This window comes from Hippocampus zosterae, chromosome 8, assembly GCF_025434085.1.
Source record: "Hippocampus zosterae strain Florida chromosome 8, ASM2543408v3, whole genome shotgun sequence".
Lineage (NCBI taxonomy): Eukaryota > Metazoa > Chordata > Actinopteri > Syngnathiformes > Syngnathidae > Hippocampus > Hippocampus zosterae.
In genome coordinates this window covers 11,351,619-11,373,689 of record NC_067458.1, presented here as the reverse complement: position 1 = coordinate 11,373,689, position 22,071 = coordinate 11,351,619, and the positions used below count along the sequence as shown (strand labels likewise).

Here is a 22,071-nt window from a genome sequence, read left to right as displayed (position 1 = left end):
GTATATCGTGCTTATGGCATTGACAGTAAAATAAAATATATCCACACAAAGAGTTCGACGACGTTAACCCCGTTTTACGACATTTACTCATACTTTCCTGCCACAACACTGGTTGCTATGTGGTGAGCGTCTCCTATGTGTACGGTTGCTAGCTAATGGATCTCGCGCTAATATCGATGTACTGTTGAAAATAATGCAGTCTTTGATTAAAATTAATATTGGATTGTGACATTTAGTGCGAGAATACCGACACCTGTTATAATGTTAATTTAGGCGAGAATAGGAGAAGGCAATAATAAGTGTAGATCCGCTGTGCTGGAAAATAGTTCGTGCTGTGGCTAGCAGATCATCGAAGAGCTACTACTTGTTCGCTTCATTTTCATCGGCCGAATAAAAATATAGATGCTAACACACCTACTTGAAATGAATTACATAAAACGAAACACAATGGGGTGTGATCTTTATTTGCGCGATGCAGCGTTCAACTCTTTAATTTAAACAACGCTTTTATTTTTTAAGTGATGATTTTTCTGTGGCGGTATTGTAGAACTTGTGTTATGTTTTACAGGACGTACTGAACACGTTAGGGTGAAACCAATGCTGAAGTAGAAAAATTGAAGCATTTCTTTTCCAGGAACTGCAAAAAGTTGCTTTTCATGTGAGGGTTAAGAAGTTCTGGATACTCACATGAGTTTCAGGGAGGAAGACAAAATGGGGGACATTTTAGCCACTGAAGCCAATATTCTTGGGATGATCAAGGAGGTATTAATAAATCTGTCAATCCGATTAAATAAATCAACGTGTCCCTTGTGTCAAAATATAGCATTTGTTGACACGTATTGCTTGTTTTTGTTTTCGACCGCAGTACCTTAAGGTTCAACAGTTTGATAACACAGTTGACAGTTTTGACAAGGAGTGCAAGAATAAAGGAAAACTTGTGTCCAAGCCTCAAGGAAATGCTCTGAGAGACGTAAAGACTCACATCGTCCAGGTAAAATGTAAAATTCAGCCATTTAAATTGGTTTGAAGAGGTTGTAAAATGACAAGTTAAACAGTTTTGTTTTAAGGTGGGTCGAGTGCGACTGTGTATCGCTATTAATATTGTTTATTTCAGACGTCTTAATGATTTCCCTTCCAACCCCATCTCTATGTGCAGAAAGACCTCCTTAGTTCTTTCAATGAAGGGGACTTCAAGGTATTCTTTGAGATGTGGGCAGAGAATATTCCTTCTCATTTCATTAAAACTGATACTGAGGCCCAAAAGCTGGAGTTCTACCTTTATATCCATTTTACCATCTACCCACTGAGAAGCCAACCTGAACGACAAGTATGTATTTGACTGATTTATATTGTGTTGGGGCGGCACGGTTGCCTACAATGGGTTTCTTTGGGTACTCCAGTTTCCTCCCAAAGTCCAAATATATGCATGGCAGGCTGATTGAACACTGAAAAGTCCTTTGGTGTGATTGTGAGCGCGCATGGGTGTTTGTCTATCTGTGCCCCACAATTGGCTGCCAACCAGTTCAGGTTGTATCCCGCATACTGCCCAAAGACAGTTGGGATAGGCTCCAGCACACGCGCGACCCTCGTGAGAATAAGGAGATGTAAAAATGGATGGAGGGATTGATTATATTCTAGGATTCTGACAGCACATAAGTTTCAATTACTCAACATGTCCACCAAGCAGTGCTATTCAAAAGCATGTTGCACATTGCCCCCACTGCTAAATCTAATACAAGATGCTGGTATAACCAAGACTGATGGTGAAGTGCAGCCTCCATGAGGGAAAATGCAATTGATGCTTTTGACTGTATACTGCATTGACGTATTTGCATGAGACTGGACTGCCACCTCAAAACAAGTTTGGTAATACTTGCAGACCAAGAAACATTTATTATACTTTTAGTATTATATATAATATTAAATGGGTTTATGAGTGCTTTACAGGTGGCTTTTCAAATCTAATTTATTTTAAGATTTGTATGAATTAACATAATCTGACACCTTCTTTAGGACCAGGTGGAGTTTGAAGACAGAATTTCTTATTTCAAAAAATACCTGGAGACATGTGGAAGGGCACTGAGTCAGACCACAGAGTTTCTGCCTTATTATGCTCTGCCTTATGTGTCCAACCCCACCACCCATCCCTTCTTCAAGGATCTCTTTCAGGTTCTTAATTAAATTATTATAACATTGTTGTTTATAATATAATAATGACCTGTCAGAGGTGCATCTTTAATGAACAACTGTCTTTTATAGGAAACCTGGATACCAAAGTTGAAGAACAAACTTAAAGAGTTTGTGTCTGTGACAATGAAACCACCAAACTGCCCAAGGCTGCTGGCATTATATGTATCTTTTTCTGCCATTTAAAATAGGAAATCACTGATCCAATCTGATGTCTTTTTATTATTTCCCTGCCAAAAGGAAATTTGGTACCCCAGGTGCCAATTTTAGAGTAATTTTATTTATTGAGGAATTCAAGGTTAAGGTTTGTGAACATGAATTATTGCTGAATAAACTGAACCGTCCTGGCATGGCCATTCCATGTTAAACCAACACTCCCTGGATAATTTGTGTGTCTAAGTATTACAGCTACAGAAAACTTAGTAGAGCACCAGGATCAACTGAAGGATAGCAATAGTTTTTCATATGTTAATGTAATGTACTGGTCTATAATAGTTACACTAACATCTCAAGTGATGCTCAAAGGGAAAAACTAAATTCCCTCCATACTGTATAACCCCAAAAATGTACCTCATCTGACCATCTATTTCCTTGTGTAAACACTCACAAAGCTGATGTGTCAAATGCTTCTGTAAACACATTAAATAGAAGTTAACTGGAAGATGTCCACTTTAATGCACATGTCACGTCATGCATGACAGCTGTGTTTGCACATAGAAGGGTGTTGGTCGATAAAAAATTTTCAAAAGAAATGCAACCCTCACTTACATTAACTCAAACAATCCCATCCCACTGGTATCAATTACATATTGACACCAGTTTGCCTTCGCACTATAAAATGGATTGTCTTAATCCTGTACAAATTGTCTTGGTGAGCCAAGTGCGAGCTTCAAACAGGATGTAGGACATTCTGTGACTCACAACTCATATATTCTTTACGCGCCTTTATGTCACACCGAAGGAAATGGACACACATTAGATATGTTGAATGAATGGCCAGATGAGTGCTGAGGTGTGTTCCTTAACAGACGGTATGCAGAAGGAAGGCGGAAAGAGTTCAAAAGGTAAATGGCTTTCTGATCTTACTTAGGATGTATTTGGTGATTAATATGAGACCACCTTGCAAAACTTAATAAAAATGCACTAACCCTAAATGTCCCTTGTTCCAGTACAAAGTCAAAGTGTCTAATGTGCATGTTTAAGCTCGTATAATAGATGGATGGAATTGAGCTATTTTACTTATGCAGTTGTGCTCCCTAAGTTTACATAAAGTGTATGCAGTGAACACCCCCCCATCCCCTACTTTGCACAGAAGCCTTGCAGCAGCTCCATGTACAGCTTGTTGAGTCAGAGCGCCGCTCCGCCAGCTACATGCGCAAGTTCAACAAGATGCAAGCAGACTACTACCAGCTTATTGGCATCACGGCTGAGCTCGTTGATTCGTTGGAGGCCACAATCAGCGGAAAAAATGTAATGTTAATTGCAAATTCACACATGCCTGCAACATAAAATATATTCTGAATATATTTTATAGACTGAAATAATACTGAAACTAAAAGTTTTGTATCAAAAGTGACAATGAAAGAAATATGTGCACACATACAGTGAATAGAAAATACCTACAGTGTTAACAAAACGCCATTACAGCCATCGATATACATTGGTGCCTTGACTTACGAGTCAAAGTTCTCGGAAAAATGCTACACATTAAAGCTAATACTTTCAGCACACACTTTGACAATGAATATGCCACTGCCACCTACTGAAGTGGATGTGCAATTATGCTTTATTTTAGTCCCCCCCCAAAAAATTACATGGGGTCTAAAATTACCCCTCTTGCATCGCCCCTTACGCGCTCACCCCCAGAGGGGCCTGCCTCCCTATTTGAGAAGGCACTGTGATGTCATTTTCAGTCGACAGGAAGTGGCAGCATAAGGCAAAATGGCAGCACACAGAGAGAGATAAAGCTCAAGTCATTTCCTCACAAGTTACGGTAAACAAAAACATTGCAGATTGAAAGCTCTTTTGTGACAAACTCATGTGCGGGGGCACTTGTAAGTTGAAGTACTATTGTGTGCTCAAAAGTCAAGGCGGCATGTTATGTTATTGCAGATATCGCCCGAGTACCTGCAGAGTGTGTGTGCTCGCCTGTTCAGCAGCCAGATGAGGCAGAGCACGGTGCCGACGACTGACCTTACCCGACCTGGCACTGTGAGTGGAAGAACCTTTTTACACGCTTTCTTTCCCACTAGATCCATGACCAACCACAATATGTTGCAGGTCCTGATGATAGTAATGTAAAAATGGATTTGGAAACAAATTAATAAATGAGTCAAATGAATGTATTTAAAATGATTTGCAGGCAATTGTATGCAGTTTTCCTTTTAAGAGTAGTAATCCTGCCATGATTTTGACTGTGATCAATTTAGATATGAGTACACTGTTTGAGATGTTAAATTGTTGAATGCAGACTTTGTTTGAACTGAACAACATTTTTCTGTTTCTGTTTCTGCGTGTATGACACTGTTGTCCCCAAAGGGATATTACTCTATGAGTCCATATGATGATGGCTATGTAAGTTTCTCGTGCTTTCGTCTTTATTTCACATCACCTCTTGCTGAGTTAATCCACCCTTACTGTCTCGCTCTCCCCTTACTGTGTCTCGTTGTGTCCTCTTCCACTCGTCCACATCTCGTACCCTGCCTTCACAGCAAATAACTCTCTCAAAATGATTTGTGTCCATCCCTCCCTGCTCTCATTTGTCTCCTGATCCTGATAGATTGTCCCTTTGAAAGGGCCTCACTTAACATTTAAGATCCCATTTGTCAGGCTTTATTTTAAGAATCACCTCATTTTAAAAGTCACCTGCTCGATGATGGATTGCTGCTGCCGCCAACTCTCGTCACAATTTTTATCTGTTTCATATTTCTCCGTTTACCATTTTTTTCACAGTATTGATTTACTTCATCAACAGAAGGATTTTTGATGCAAAACATTTCTATCTCACTCTAAGGAGGCACCAGGAGCACTTTTCTAAAACAGTCTTGGTTCTTCACTTTATCGTTAATTTGGTGACATTTTATTGAAAAAGAGAAATCACATGACTGTCACCTTGAAGCTTAACATTTCACTATGTACAATAACGGCTTTACTTTGTTAACTTTCTGGTATGATGTAATGTACAGTATGGATAACCTTGCTGCTAATGTGGCTCAAATTAAAGGGACCTATTTTAATAGAGAGGCGCACGTGCGCTGGGCGTAAAAACGTCTTCATTTTCGTATGGAGGAAAGTCTAGTTTACTGATACTGAGGCCACTAAACAAATCCCCCTTAACCCCTTGACTGCACTTGTCCATAAAGATTATGAAAAGAATCAGTGATAAAAGGCAAACTTGGCGGAGTCCAACTCTCACTGGGAACAAATCTGACTTACTGCTGGCTATGCGGACCAAACGTTGACATCGGTCGCACAGGGAGGTATCAACCCGGATCGGTGTTTCTGTTCCCTATATTCCCGAAGGACCTCCCACAAAACTCCAAGAGGGACACGATTGAATGCCTTCTCCAAATTATAAAAAAAAAAAACACATGTATACTGGTAGGGCGAATCCCATGCATTCTCATGCACCCTTCTGAATGAGTCTGAAACACATTTTTCGACATAGAGACAAGCAACAGTGTACGCTGGCGATGCACAAACGTTAACACCATGATTGATTATAATGGACAGTTTGTTTTATCTCTTTGCTTGCGTTTTACATGCGAGGGGAAACTCGGAGCATTGCTGTCAGTGAAGTCAATAACATGAATAATAAATGGATTTACAAGATAGTAAAGGTTACATGACAGACTAGCTACTGCTTATGTAAACCTTGTATTCCGTGGGTTGGGTCTCTTTGTGCATATGGAAAAATGTAACGAGACCAAGCTCAGTTTTCAAATGAAATGAGAGATGGTTCGATTAAAGCCACAACAACACAACATAGCATAGCATAGAAGTTATTTTGCTTCTCATTCTCATTTTTGATTCACATGTACACTTCCTACAATATGCCATGAAATAAGCCGAAAACCTCCATATTCAAATTTCCTACCCAAAAAACGTCATGAATAAACTTCCTCCGCCATTTCACACTTTTTGGGGACCATCCAACTGGAACCCAACTGTCAAACTGTTCCTTGAGGGCTGCTATCTTGCATGTTTTAGATGCTTCCCTCCCCCCAACACGCCTGATTCAAATGATCAGGTTAGTTATCACGGTGAGGATCAGAGCCTGGAGGAACGCAATTTGACACCTGTGAATTTGAGTTTTGAAGTTTAATCTATTGTGCATGTAAACCATTTCAGGAATTCTAAGACAACAACCTATTAACTGTCTGCAATAACCACTACACACTACCATTCTCATTGTTCTACCAACATTGTTTCACTCAAGACTCAGAAAAATTATGATATCATTGATTTAATCTAAAGCATTTTTGTTAATGTCCTAAATAAAACAGATTTTTCTCAGGATTAATTTCAGACCGTACGTAGGTGACAATTACACTAAACAACAAATGGTTACTATTCTTTTAAATCAGAGATGCAAATAATCTATTCTTGATTACTTTTTTTTTGAGCTGATTACAAATCAGTATTTTTTTTTCCTCTCGCACAGTGGTTCTCAAATAGGTGTATGTGTACCCTTGTGGGTACATGAACGCCCTTCAGGGGGTACGTGAGATTTTAAAATATAGTCAAAAACTAGTATCCATGCGAAAAAAAGAATTTGATCACAGCATTTGCCTCCTTTCAATCTATCGATCTGTCTGTCTGTCTGTACTTTGCTGAAAACATATTTCACAGGATGTTCATCAAAGATTGAAAATCAGTTTTTCACCATCATAGTATTAAATAAAATGATATATAGTACTATTTATGAATTGAGGTTATAGTTACAGCAACAGGTGGATTAATTATATATATATATATACTGTATATATATACAAGTCAAACTTTAAAAGAAAAAAAAACACCTGATGTGTTTTTTTTTTAATCCACGTCAAAATATGCAAGAGGACATGGACACATGAAGCCATCTCTGATTTGCTGTTGTCAGGTATTATTTTCCATAACAGAATATTAATGGCAGTCTGATGGCTCTTCTCCATTAACTCAAACAATCCTATCCCACTTTTCCGCATTGGGTATGTTTCCAAACAGAAATAAAAGTTTGGGAATTGAGCATGTGCCACACGCATGATGTAAGCATGTCCATTTACTACTAATGATTGAAGCATTTGGTGATTAGCAGGACAGCATATACTAAAATGTGTCACTCTTGCTTGTCTAATATTTGCATAAACTTGGAATAAGTACAAGATACTTTTTTTATTTTGTTCTTTTAGGCTTCCTCAATACTTCGAGCATCCATTGCACCATAGTAAGTATTTAGTTCTTGTACAACTATGGTTCATTTTGGCATCCTTTTAATTATATTTATTTTGGATGGCTTTTCTGACAATCTACAGCAGATCTAGGGAAGTGCCAATGCTGCCTTCTCTGGATTATGTGAAGCTAAAAAAGGATCTGCTTGAAGGATCAGACCGCCTGAGGTCCCTATTGCTTCAGGCTCTCCGCTGGGTTTGTACATTTTTCTCTCGACCCAATTTTACTGTTTTATTTTTGCGCTGCTGTTTAAAGATGGCTGACTCAGCCAGTCAAATTGACTTTCCAAAACTGTCATTTTTAGAGACTTACTCGCTCACTTCCCGGTGAACAGAGGGACACTGCACTTCAGGCTTACATAAGCAACGATCTACTGGAACAGTACAGCACAAAGCAGGTGGCGCCGTATCGTTAATTCCCTTTGTATTTTGCTCCTTTATTATGAAATGTTGAAGAGATGTTGTTGTCTCATGTCAAATGCTACAGTTGATTAATTTTGTTGCCATTAACCCAACAAAAGACACAATACTGTACTGCGAGCTGTATTCTCCAGCATACCACTAATACGAGCCCATGCTTCAAAGTTTGTGGAATGCCCCTTCCTTTTCCTTCCTAAGTATGCATTAATTTACTCTCGAAAAAAAAATTGAGCCTGCAATTAGCTGGCAACAGTATCCACGGTGTACCCAACCGCTCACACATCGCCAGCGAGAATAGGGTCACCCATGGCAAACATATCCGAGGTGAGGGATCAGACAAAGCACAGCTAACAGATCCCTGATGATGAAAGACAAAATTGGACAGGATTTTCCCTTGCCCAGACGCGGGTCTACGGAGCCCGCCTCTGGATTCAGGCTTGAAGGTGGGGGCGACAGCTTGGTAGCTGGGTCTTCATCCCTGAGCTTTTCCCACGTCCCGGGGAAAGGCGGGGGACATTGAGTCAGAGTGGACCATGTTCCGCACATCTATTGGTGAGGTGCTGATCTGAGTTGTGGACGTAAGGTAGTCAGTGCCTGTCATGGCAGCAACCCCCAAACTCGCCGGTGGACACCGGCAGTAAGGGATACCCTCAAGCTGAAGGAGGAATCCTCTCAGGCCTTTATGGCCTGTGAGGCTCCGTTGGATGCTGATGGATACCGGTTGGCCGAGCGGAACACAGCTTCAGTGGTCGCTGATGCAAAAACTCATGCGAGGGAGGAGTTCGGTGAGGCTGTGGAAGCCGACTTCTCGGATGGATTCATGTAAATTCTGGTCCACCATCCGCCGTCTCAGGAGGGGGAAGCAGTCCACTGTTAACACTGTGTATTTTACGGATGGGGCAATGTTGACCTAAATTCAGGACATTGTGAGTCGGTGGGCAGAATTCTTCGAAAACCGCCTCAACATGTCTTCCTGAGAAGAAGCAGAGTCTGGGTATTCTAAGGTGGGCTCTCCTATCGCTGGGATTGAAGCCAGCAAGGTGGTTAAAAAGCTGCTTGGTGGCAAAGCTAGATGAGATCCCCATAGAGCCTGGCCTGGGAATGCTTAGGGATCCCCCAGGAAGAGCTGGAAGAGGTGATTTGGGAGAGGGAAGTGTGGGCATACCTGCTAATGCTGTTGCCCCTCGCGACCCGACCCCAGATAAGCTGTCGAAAACGAAAGGATGAATGGATGGATGGCTGAATATGAACTTCATCTCCAAGCATCTTGCGGTAAAAAAACAAACAAACAAACAAACAAAAAACACTTCATATCCTGTCTCTGTAGGAAACGATGCTTCATTTACTATCTTCAAAAAACGAAATGGTGCGGCAGTACATGGCTCGTCTCATCAATACGTTTTCCTCCTTTGCAGACGGTAAGTGTCAAGGAAGTCCATTTACGGTTTGGTTATGGGTGTGAGATTGGAATCAAAATTACGTTTAACAAAAATAGGTTGTGAGGAAATGTCCTGGCCATTTATGGGACCTTTGACATACAACACATTATTTCAAACGGTTACCAATAAGATTATTGTGCAAAACTTCTGTCTTAATTTTTTTTTTTTTTAAGTGTTTCAAAGGCAAGCCTTTTAATATTGGTTTACATTTTCACTTGCGGTTTAATGTAGAGTACTGTGTAAAAGTTTGATCAATGATATGGTGGTGAAACATCATTGTTTCCCAATCATAGAATACAACTAAACACAGCAAATAAAAAACAGCTTTAAAATAAAAAAGAGGAAGTACCCTTATTCTTCAGCAATAGAAGGAACTTTTTGCTCTTGAACATAAACAAAATGGGACCCCAATTAAAAAAAGTCAAATTCAAGAGTAATGATCTTTACCACACAACCATATATGAATAATAGATAATATATGAATAAGATGAATATGATAAGTGTATCATGTTATATTTATACCTACAGGGCGAGTTTACCTCTCCCAAATCCCATTGCTTCTAAAACTCCTGATGGAAACACTCCGGGAGGAGAAGAAGGACTCCTTGACCAGAGAGAATGTGCTGGTGGCTCTGCAGAAACTCAGTCTCATGTAATTGAGAGTTTGTAAACCCACCACTGAGATAACAATGTCTCAATCAGATTCAATCATTTTACAGCCATCTTCAAAAATGAGTAATATTATTATACCATTTGGGTCACTGCCTCTGTTTGTCAGGAGGAGCCAGCAGACAGCCATGATCGAAGATGATCTGATTGGCTGGCTGGTGGATGAACTGCATGAATCAGACTGTTTGAGCGACTACACTCTGGAATATTGTGCATCTCTTCTCATGAATTTGTGCCTGCGAACAAAAGGTACATGCAAAAATATACCGTACACGAGGAAGACATTGCAGTTCTATGTATGTTTTTAAAAATACTACGCTAGAACAATCATTGATACCGTATGTTACATGGTTGTCTTTATGCAGGAAAAAGGAAGTGTGCAGAAAATGCCAAACATGTGCTCAAGGTTCTAACTAACCTCCTCGGACATGACAACCACGAGGTGATGCATATGTTCGCTTGAAAAGTGTGTGTGAGTGTTTGTGTGTGGGGTGGGGCGTGTGCACGCGCGTGACAATAAGATGTTTCCAAGGGCAAACTTTTAAATTGTTTCATTTTTCTTTGCATGTAACTGTAAACCTGCTCATTCTGCACACGGATATGCATCTGCATTGACTTGTCTGTTTTCTCCAGATTCTTCCATATGTGAATGGAGCCCTGTACAGCATCCTGTGTGTCCCTTCTGTGAGACAGGAAGCAAAAGAAATGGTGCGATCTTGTGATGTTTTCACCTGCTTGCAGGATGCTGACTTAGCCTTTCTCTTTCCTTTTAATGTCTCAGCACACCTGAGGAGATGTTCGTTGTCTTTGAAGATGTTAGCAATTGCACGCGTTGTGTTTTGCTTAGCTGTTGCTCGTGTCTGATTCATGACCTAATTGAAGGTGTGTTTTACTTCAATGTGTGAAGAGTGTGGAGGAGATCCTCCGCTGCTTCTGCAAGGAGGATAATCCAGATCTTCACAGACAAATTGGCTTCATCATGAAACAGCTCAACTCAGGTCAGTGAATATATGTTGAAGGTTTGTTAACTCATTTACTGCAGCGCGTGTCTTTATTGGTCAATTTGGCTTTATTGTCAATATTTTATTATATGAAGAATGAACGAGTTATTTCCCACATCAGGCTAAAGAAAAAAATAAAGGCAACGCACAATCATTACAATGTAACTCCGGGTCAGTCACATGTCTGGGATATCAGCCTGTCCGGTTTGGAAGCAACACTGATTATGAAGAAATTTCACTGACTGTTGTGAAAAGAAAGAGAAGAGGAAATGAGAGGCAATACAACCCCTATTAAGGAATGGTTCTGCAGGTGGAGACCACATACCGTATCTCGCCTATCCCATCCTCATCCTTTCTGGTTGACTTTTTGGTCATTTTTGCATTTTGCCCATGTTCACATCAGTAGAGGTTAGTGTGACGCAAACCAGAGATGATGAATGGCAATACTTCTGACTGGACTGGAGTGGAGTGTGTCAGCATTTCCTGCATGAAAAAAAAACACTGGTGCTCTGACCTGGCTTGCCCGTTTCCCAGACGTGAACCCAGTCAAGCATTGGACCCCATGTTTCGTTCCAGCCAATGGAGACATGTGGCACCGCAAGAGTCGACTTTCCTGAGCCATGTCTTAGAGGAGCTCCCTCTGGAGAAAATCCTCTGCATTGTGGAGAGACGTTGCAGGGACTGCATGCAGGCACATGGCGGCCCCTGTGCACAACCGAGCCTCATTTTGCATTCTCTTGAGCAACTTCCACAGAAGTGATTTCTCCCATTTTATTTTGAAAATGATTCTGAATCCTTACCTCCATGAAGTAATAATTTTGATTTTCATTGATCACTGACCAATTTGTCTTACTGTTTATTGTGCATGTTAAATTGCTCCATGTACAGCACTTTGTATGCAGCGATGGCTATTTGAAAGTGCTCTATAAATACTGTTGACTTGACTTGACTGGGTTATTCTCAACGTAGTCCACTACGTAATGAAAACAACAATCTACTTGAATGTTCCTTTAACAAGATCTAGGTTTTGTAATTTAGTTGTTCAATTCCCAGTGGAAGTTAGAAATATGAGTTGATTTGGGACTTTTCTTCATTAAATGCATAAATGCTGTATTCCATCTAGTGGAGGAAGAAGGACCAGAGTCGGACGATGAAGAGGACGAGGATGACAATGATGTAAGTCTGATGTTAATGCTTTACACTTTACTGCTATGCATCTATTTAGACTGTGTGTCAACCAACGGTGAGAAAAGGTGAATTACCTCATTTGAGAAAATTAGGAGGCGAGACAAAAAAAATCTAGTCTGCCCTTTTTGTAACATGGACAGACAATTGTAATCTTGACAAGGCACAGACATTTGAATGTTATCCTGTTTGTGTGGAAGTGTGTGTTTCCAGATTGCAGTTGTAACCATGGCAGTGATATGTGTGTGTTTCATGCTTTGTACGTGTCAATTGTCCCCACTTGGGGAAATATTGATGACAAATGTTGTGCAAACTTGTTCGAAAGGAAAAGTGGTCAGGGAGGCCTAAGTATCAAGAGTAGTGCTGAATTCACATCGTTACCAAATGCAGACTAAAAACAGCAGATATTATACTTTTGTGTGATTTATGTTGTGACAGGAAGATTTAATGGAGTCGGACCGAGATAAAGAGGAAGTTCTTCAGCCAAAGCCCAGCGAGCTGTCTGGGGAAAGTCTGCTTACTACAGACTACCTGGGTGTAAGCAAAAAATTCACACAAACACCCGCACGCACACAATGGTCCTCTAGACAGCTATTCCGCAACAACACACAAGTCCGTGACTAGTACTTGCACACTTAAATTTGCATGCTAACAGCTGGGGTTTGGTTGTCCTGTCGCACAAGCAGATCAAATCCTGATCCTTATGACTGAGCTACAAACACTGACAAATTTCAACATCAGCAACCCAGTATTGTCCTGTTTTTTCCAAAATGTGTGTGTTTTTTTTTTTAATTGAGCGCTTGAGAGGTGCACCAAACAAAAAGAGGCAATTTCATTTTTAAATTGCCAAATAAATCTATATTTTGAAACAAAAGCTTCCTGTGTAATGATTGTGCAGATTATTACCAACCTACCCAAAGTGAAGAAGACGACGGCGCAGCATCAACCAAGCATTGATGAACCTCTACAGCGACCGGTGACCCCGAGCTCCCATCGTAACACTCATCTCGCGTAAGTGAAATGATCACAAATGTGTATGTTGTGCGAGTTGCACTACTTTTTAATTCTGCTGATGGAGGTCACATGACATGAACACAAAAAGAACCTCAGGTAGTGCATCGTCGAAACATGATCGGTCAATGAAGTAAAGCAACAACAGTAAAGACCAAAGAGGTCACTGCGACAATGATAGCATTGTCTATTTTACTCTAACTTTCCAATGTTGATATTGAGAGCAATGGGTCAGAGAAGGAATGGGGTCACAATATAGTTTAAAATAAAAGACTGCCTGGGTTCTTTCAGGTTGTGTTTTGAAATGAAGTGATAAAAAGCAATTGAAAGAAACTGAAGAAATTATTTTTTGGGGAGTAGTTATAGGACAGCACTTGTAATGCTCTTACTTATAATAACTGATGCTGATGATGGGGCTTCTTCCAATACTCATCAGAACTCTGTGTTTGTGTTCCATGTCTAGAAATTACCAGCCAGGCAGCCAGGGTGGCGTAGGTGGCAGAGAAGAGGCGAACCCTCACCTTGGACACAGAACTGAGAAGGGAAACTCCTCTCCATCCAAGAACGATTGTCAACCTCATACAAGCTTTGGCAATCACCCACAAACGGCTGACTCTCTGCGCCACAGCGCCGGTGGGTAGAACCTTGCAATTGCTTCATTAACTACTATGGCAGCCGTCTCAGGGTCCACCAGTGCATAATTCGATTAACACCTTTGGGATGGATGAGAACTGGCCCAAACCATGCTTTTCTTTTGTGCTGCAGTCATTTGGGTTGGAGGGGTTCAGTCCACAAAGAGTTTAGTCAAATCCATATGCCTGTAGAACTGCAAAGAGTGCTCCTCTTTGAGATCAGAGGAGCACTATTTAGGTGTTGCTGTGGGCAAAATTGAATCGCAATGAGTTGCTGAAAAAGTGCAAGTCTGCTTCTTGACGACTACTGCCATGCTGTTCTTGAGAAAGTTTATCATCTTTGCATTTCACGGTTTTCACAACCAAAACGCTCAAACATTCAGACTCACAGTACGGCCGACTAGCCACGGCTTCTGATCTGGACCAATCCTACGAGGTACGAGCCAGGAAAGGAACCTTCCAAGAGAGACACAATGGACGTTTTGATAGGTAACTTGACACAAAAATATATTATCACACAATGAACCATAAATGGAAATTGGTGTGGTGTTTTGATCTTTAAAGCAATTTTGTGTTAGAGACATTTATATTGTCTTCTAATATAATTGTCTGGTCTACGAAGACAGCTATAAATAAGTCTTCCCTTCTGAGAGGAAGACTTGAAACTCACCACTGACTATTTGCAATTTCACTTGCTGAAAGAAACAAGTTACAAGACAATGGATGCTCTGTTCTAGTTGCATTCTTCAATTTGCAGAGTGAGTAAGTATATTGGTCGGGGATTTGGGGTCACGTTACAGTATTATTTCCTATTATGGACTGTACATTCTTTAGTCCAACCAATGCTTGCTTGCCCCACTTTCATTATTATTTATTATTATTTTTGTTTTAATCAAATGGCATATTCCATAGTTCTGATGTGTTTTGTTTTTATAGTGGACATATTATGGAAAATGGACATTTGATATCTTGTATTAAGTGGTACTCCGAGTGATCATCCACGATCATAATCGGCCAAAGTGCATGATCAACCTATGTTGAGCAATGTCTTTCATTGTCAATCACACAAATCGGTCACCCACGGCACATACATTGCAGCCTGCAGCCACTCGAGACGACCCTGTGTGCAAATGTAGTGTTCAGTCTCCCCTTCCTCACATTGTGCAGACGCGCGGCAGTGGCCAAACCCAAACAAATATGTCTGCGATGTGGAACTTTCACACAATTTGAGAGAGAAGATATCTCATGGGGAGAGCATGTTAAAAAGCTTCAAAACGCTGACTTCAAGATGACATGATGGGATTTTGAGGCACCTTTGCAGCTTCCTCGATGGCTCTTGCTCAACTAGGCAGCTTAGCTATCATCGGGGACATACTGGTGGTGGCTGGGGTTGGACATGACACAACATATAATAACTTTTCTTTCAAAACAAAAGCCACATTATATTTAAAAAACAGTACTTTTCAAGTGCAAACAGAATAACTTGTCAAGTCATGGCGTGAAGTCAAAGTGGAGTGTCACGAATGCCAAGTCACTGTCACGTCAGACTTAAGTTTTACCCAAACAAGTCGCAAGTTATAAAATCAGCAACTTGAGTTAACTCAAGTGCAAGCCATGTGAATCGAGTACCGCACCTCTGTTATGTAGACATACAGTTGCGTCATCAATTATAGACTGGACATAGAAACTGAGCATAGAGAAAACAGGAAATTATAAGGACATTGGATAGCTTCACCAGGTTCATTTCCGATGAATATGCTCTTTGATTAAAAAAATAATAATCCAGTTACCCATTAGGGGTGTGGCTTAATGGAGCCACCCAAGATACACATTACACTCGTCGCCTTTCAGTTGCGAGGCGCTTTCACACCTTTGAGCAGTTTAGAGTCTTTGATTAAATTCAAAATCATGGTTTTGGAATTTCGGAAGAAAGCAAAATACCCAAAGAAAACTCAGGCAAGTACAGGCAAACTCCACACTGAAGGGCCTGAGCCAACATTCGAACCGGGACCACTCAACTGGGAGGCAAATATGCTAACCACCACGCCACATTGCTGTCATGCATTTGCATACATAGAAATAAAATCTGTTTCAAGGATTATTAGCTATTTTTTTAAATATACTGAACACAACTGGAGTCACATTTCTAAACTCGTACAATTGCGCAAACCAATATGGTAGTAGCAAGTGTGGTATGGTCGATCCCGCTGATGGCTACCTCAAAGTATCAGTAATCAAGTCCTGTATGAAGAAGCAGAGGTTTTAAGAAAATTGATTGCTGTCACATGTCAAGGTCAAGGGTTATGTACAAGGTGAGCATTGTGTCAACTGTGCAGCTCATCGAGAAAGAGAAGGATTAAGTATCCCACCTGGCAAGTGAGAGGGGCATCAAGTAAAACTGATGTTACAAAGTGACTAAGTCACATTACATCAAGGGCTGGCTCAGCAACTGTCGCGCTAATACAGCCAACATTTCTTATTTTATGGTTATCTTATACAGCATTTTTATATAGTAATGGAGAAACTAACTGACTAGCAAAGCCTGAACGTCTCTACTGAATTTTTCATTTCTCTCTTGTCATCAGCGGAGATTCAATCTCTGGGTTTGCAAGCAGGCCGAGGCTAGGACGGACTCCTGAGCCGGGAGACCTTCAGAGAAACGCTGCGTATAGTCTGGCGCCCACATTTTCCCAAGCTGAACCTCAACAGTGCAGTCGGCCGTGCTCCTCAAGCTCCCCAAGCGGAGCGAGACAGCAGAGTCGAGGTAGGCATAATATACTCAAAATGATGAGAAATCAACACCACACAAATGTTTATTCCCATGAGTCATCTACAAGGAAAAAATGTGTTTTACTGTCACTCCTCCTCCAAATCTATTGTTACGAATGCTTGATGTAACAATTTTATGAGGAATACAGTGCAGCTTCCATTTTCCATGAGGGATATGTTCTAGACCACAGGTGTCAAACTCTGGTCCTTGAGGGGGCCACTACTTTGCATGTTTTAAATGTTTCCCTCCTACAATACGCCTGATCGAAATGATCAGGTCATCAGCAGACCCCACGTGACAGGACCACTGCCCTGGCCCACTGTAGTGCTGAGGAAACTCTGAAAATAGACTAACATTGAGAAATGATATTAGTCAGTCAAATCAATATGGTTAAACCAAAATGGTCAAAACTTAAATAACCGACCTAGGAATGTAAATGCAGCATGAAGATGAATTACAATGAAGGAATGTCAAAACCAGTAGTAAACCCTTAAAATCGGTCCTGAAACATGTAGAGGAAATGCGGTGACTTGAAAATCGGTCTGTTGTAACACTCGGTCAAGAAATGGAAGACTCGTGTTATTTTGAAGAAGCAAAACGAAAACCCTCCAAATGAGATGCAAAGCATGCTTCCTGCAAACTGTTTATTTCTCACACTTAGTTGGAAGTTTCATGTAAAACAGACCCAGGAAAACAAGGGTAATTAAATTGCTGCTTTTCGCAACGGGGTGGCGAAAAGAGGACACAAGATACCAATTGACACACCACAAAAGAGCTAACTCCTTGCCACAAGATGGTGGCATAGTGGTGTGTGTGTGTGTGTGTGTGTGTGTGTGTGTGTGTGTGTACACACACATATATATGTCTAAATGAAACTCCTCAACTCATTTCAACATATTTCCTTGCCAACAAATGCCTTGTTGAAATTTTCGGTGTCCTTTGTGTTGACAACACCACCACAAAACCAACTCAGTAACACCCACTGGAAAGTTTGAGAAAAGTAGCCCCGACGCCATTTTCACTGATCAATGGGAATTGTAGTGAATATGTTAATCAGGACATAAAAAAAGTTTCAAGGATCACGTCCAACATGTATGTTGTCCGTTTCGGAGAAATTCAGGGCTCGTTAAGCAAACCCCTACAGGGGAATTCTGATTAAACCCCATTCAGAAGCAGGAAGTAGTAAAGCATTTCAGGCACGCAATCTAATGTTTGCGGAGTGTGCTATCAAACTTGGAGATCATTTTAGACTTAATGAAAAAGATGTGGTGTGCTTTCTGATCGCTGCTCGCAACTATAACTGTTACTGCTGATAGTTGTGTATTACAAATCATAAGGGCTGGGGGTGATATGAATTTGATGAGATATATTATGATTGCTTACAACCATGTATTTTTTGTCAACTAAATTTCAGCCTTTCAAGGAAACTGAAGAAGGTCCAACACAGAATCGTCATGTCATGAAGTATGGCAATGCAATATTTATGATGGTGTTCTGCCATAATTTTGCTTGTGGGATAAAAAAAAATTAAAAACACATACACCTAAACAAATGTGCCTTGTTGTGCAAAATCTTTATATGTAAATGTAGCAATTGTTATAAATTACCATAGTTATTTTATATATCTAAATAAAAGGGCTGGCAAGTGAACACATTAATTTGCTGGATAATGAACCACCTCTGTACACAGTTTTACAGTGTTTGACCAGGAACCGCAATGTCAGAAACCAAACAAGTGAGCCAGACGGCTTTACTGCACTTTTTTTGTTTGTTTTTTTAACACGACAAAGCATATAGTAAAAAGCTTTTCTTCCTGGCTTTTCTTCCTCTTCCCCCGTGTGGAACAAATAAAGGTTATCTTATCTTATCTTATTTTAACATTTAAAAAAATCAAATGAGGGCTCCAACTAACGATTATACTAATAATAAGATAATATATCCTTTATTTGTCCCACAATTTGGACATTTACAGTCTACAGCAGCAAGATTGTGGGTAGAAGAAAGAAGAAAAAACTGAGTAATTTCATTGCTTAAGCTATTGATTATTTTGTTGATTAATCGGTGAATGGACAAACGTGAATGGACAATGGAATTTTGGACCAACATGTTTAAGTTTCCGTCCCTTTACTCTAAAACAGGACATTATTTCAAATGAACAGTGCGGAAACTAATTGATTATGAGTTGGCTGGATTAGTCATGTCAGAAAAGAGGCAAAAATGTTCATCATTATTTTCCAAAGTAAAAGTCAATGTTGTATTTTGATACAACACCGGTCTGCTTTCATGCAAAGCTCCATCAATTGGAGAACATTTACTGCTGTGAAGATGAAATTCAGAGGATTTTGAGAATTTAAAATGTGAAAAAAACGATTGATACTTTCCCCCCAAAATGATTGACTTGTCTTTGAATGGCTTCAGTGTTGCACCTCAAGTTTAAAGCAAGCAGTTTTCGTCAATTATGTCAAATATGAATTTTGCCCTCTGGGCTTACAACTCTGGTGCTCTTAAATGGATGGTCACATAAATTTTGCACTCATACATCTTCATTGCAATTGATGAGCCAGTACCCCTGGCCCTAACCTCATCCATAAATTCTGCAATCAAGCATAATGCTAAGTGTGTTTTTGAGGTCTGGCATTTGTCATACATCAGTGAAGTCATACGCAAGTCACTTAGTCGAAACCTTTGAGGCAAATAAGCGAATGCACATGGCACAGCAAACTGAATAAATGGGACATTTATTGTTCGCTTCCATTGCTTTTATCCACAACTTCTCTGTTAGTGGTCCTATTTCCTGTTTACACTTGAGTGCAGTTTGTGCTGCCCGTCAGGTTTTATGATCACTAATAATTACAGCTTGCTCGTTTCCTGATCTTAAAAGAGATGGAAGGGCAGACGCACGTTGAGGCACCCCCCCCCCCCCCCCCCCCCCCCCCCTCAGGGCTACATTTGAGACACAATAGATGTATGCCTTGCCCGCCACCCACTCTACAAGTAAATAAGGAAGGATGATGGGAGGACGGGAACACCATAAAATTATACCCACATGGTGTTGATAAGACTCATCATGGCAAGTTCCTCTAATGTTGATTTGAGGTGAGCAACTGAGTAAGCCCTTTTGTGTGAATAGCTTTTATAGACAGTCAAAACACCAACTGCCTTGTGACATTCCACAGTTTGGAATCAGGCTATGTTTTTGCGGTCAAAATTTTACCTAGAAAATTGGTCCATTTCCACCTTTTCATTTTAAACTGACCCAATATGTTGGGACAGTCGCCTTGCTGACACAATCGAAGCACTTTGGGGAGAAAATGGTACCGGTCATTGTTTTACTTGATAAATGCCTTCGATACCACCCCAACCCCTAACCCCCCAAACCTTCATCCCTCACCTCCTGTCTTCTCCTTCAGGCAGCCAGTCAACACGGCGGTGAGGAGAAAGCTGTCACCACGGCGTAGATCTATCCCCCCTGCGGCGCATCACGCTTCCTGTAACATCATCCTTCCAGGTTTTGATCAGGGTCAGGGAAACGAGATGGGGTCAAGAATAAGCAACGGGAGGTGGAGGGACTTGAACAATGCAAAGGATTGTGGTCCTGCATTTTTTCCCCCAGCTTCGGCAAAGACTTTTGCAACCCAATACGGGTTCAGACAATAATCACATCCCCCGGCTGACCAATCCGGTGCTATTTGCGGCCTTGTTTGGCCCTCCTCTCTGCTCTCTGTCTCGCTTTTTCTCTGAACAAGGTCACCTGGCGCACCTGAATATGTGGAACACCCTGCCACCATCACAGAACTGGCGAGTCTTAGTTTTAAAACTGGTGATTAGCACATTCATTACTGCTACAGTAAAGCGTTTAAGGGACGAAAACAAAACTAAGAGCTACTCTGTGACATTAATGATAAATTGTTAGCCTAATATAATAATTGTGTTTAATTGTAAGATATATATTACGTTACTCGTACCACCGGCGCATCCCTCTTCCTTATTTCCTCTGTCGTCAAAATGCTTGTTAAGAGTCCAGAATCACTGATTGCCGAGGTCATCTCTTTCACTTTTCCGCTACATGCAAAGATGGCCTTTGGCATGAGAAAGGGGCTCTTCAGACCACAACTGAAACATTAGCTCTACCAGGAAACTGTCTTTCAACTTTTAATCACGTTTCGGTGACAAGCTCTGAGGAAATACCTGCAGTGAACGTCGCACTTCTGGTTAAATTTGGTGTGACAATATCATTAAAAAAAAGAAAAGGAAGAAGAAAAAAAACTAACACTGTCTTATAAATGAATTAAGCTATTGTGCGATGAAAAAAAAATAGCAGCTTTTTTTTTTTTTAAATCAAAGAGCAGTTTGGTCAGTTTACCTTTATGAATTTTCAATAGTTTTAACAGAATGATTTTGTAGCTGGAGCAGGATATCATCATGATTTTATGGCAATAATCATACATTTATGACAATTTAAATGGATATGGAGCGGCCTGGTAGTCCAGTGGATAGCACATTGCTTCACAGTGCGGAGGTACCAGGTTCGATTCCAGCTCAAGCCTCCCTGTGTGGAGTTTGCATGTTCTCCCCGGGCCTGCGTGGGTTTTCTCCGGGTGCTCCGGTTTCCTCCCACATTCTAAAAACATGCATAGCACGCTGAATGAACACTCTAAATTGTCCCTGTCTGTGTGCCCTGCGATTGGCTGGCAACCGATTCAGGGTGTCCCCCGCCTACTGCCCCAAAACAGCTGGGATAGGCTCCAGCGCCCCCCGCAACCCTAGTGGGGATCAAGCGGTTCGGAAAATGAGTGAATGAATGAAATGGATATGTCTCTATTTTTTCAAAGTTGGAAAATCATGGGATTGTAATTTCTTTGTACATTGAGGTAAGATACAAGATGGGCACGTTTGTATGTGCTTTGAATGTATGTGTATGTAATGATTTGGGCCACAACTTCCAGTTTAAAGGAATCATAAATCGATTATATTATCAGATTAGTTACCATTTAGAATGACAAAATCCAGAAGGTTTGCATCTCTCCATAATAAAGCTGAATGTCTATTGTCAGTGACTGAATTTAAATGTGTGTATCGCTTTGTGGACAACGGCTATCTTCTAGTTGTTCTTAGATTAATATCTCTTACAATGTTTACACAGCATCTTGCAAAAAAAAAAGTGAATGTTTCATTCTTTACGATGTACACTTTCACTGTTCCAACTCTAATCATGTAAATGTATGTGGAATGTTATTTTTATTGTGTCTTGAAAATGTTATTTTATACAAAATAAATGACTTGAAATCCATCTTTATGTGTTATCTTTCCACTCATATTTAAATC

General features: G+C 40.6%; 1 protein-coding gene across 2 annotated transcripts; it reads left to right on the top strand.

Annotated features, from left to right (window-relative positions):
- The first annotated feature begins 106 nt into the window (after positions 1–106).
- Positions 107–22,036, top strand: LOC127606307 (lisH domain-containing protein ARMC9). Of its 2 annotated transcripts, XM_052074538.1 has the most exons (25): positions 107–762; positions 866–991; positions 1,157–1,327; positions 2,014–2,169; positions 2,260–2,352; positions 3,227–3,251; positions 3,500–3,657; positions 4,300–4,398; positions 4,726–4,761; positions 7,581–7,615; positions 7,704–7,815; positions 7,925–8,017; positions 9,367–9,457; positions 10,007–10,130; positions 10,257–10,396; positions 10,513–10,589; positions 10,781–10,855; positions 11,055–11,145; positions 12,272–12,324; positions 12,772–12,870; positions 13,232–13,344; positions 13,808–13,977; positions 14,360–14,465; positions 16,562–16,740; positions 20,157–22,036. In XM_052074538.1, the coding sequence occupies exons 1-25, from the start codon at positions 688–690 to the stop codon at positions 20,177–20,179; spliced, it is 2,520 nt and encodes an 839-aa protein (XP_051930498.1). In that variant the 5' UTR covers positions 107–687; the 3' UTR covers positions 20,180–22,036. The 2 variants fall into 2 exon arrangements, with proteins under 2 accessions (XP_051930498.1, XP_051930500.1); XM_052074540.1 differs by lacking the exon at positions 4,726–4,761.
- The last annotated feature ends 35 nt before the right edge of the window (positions 22,037–22,071 follow it).

Coding starts and splice junctions, on each gene's coding strand:
- LOC127606307 (XM_052074538.1), top strand. CDS start 688: ATGAGTTTCAGGGAGGAAGACAAAATGGGGGACATTTTAGCCACTGAA. Junction 10,131..10,256: donor CTGCAGAAACTCAGTCTCAT/GTAATTGAGAGT, acceptor TCTGTTTGTCAG/GAGGAGCCAGCAGACAGCCA. Junction 10,397..10,512: donor TTTGTGCCTGCGAACAAAAG/GTACATGCAAAA, acceptor GTCTTTATGCAG/GAAAAAGGAAGTGTGCAGAA.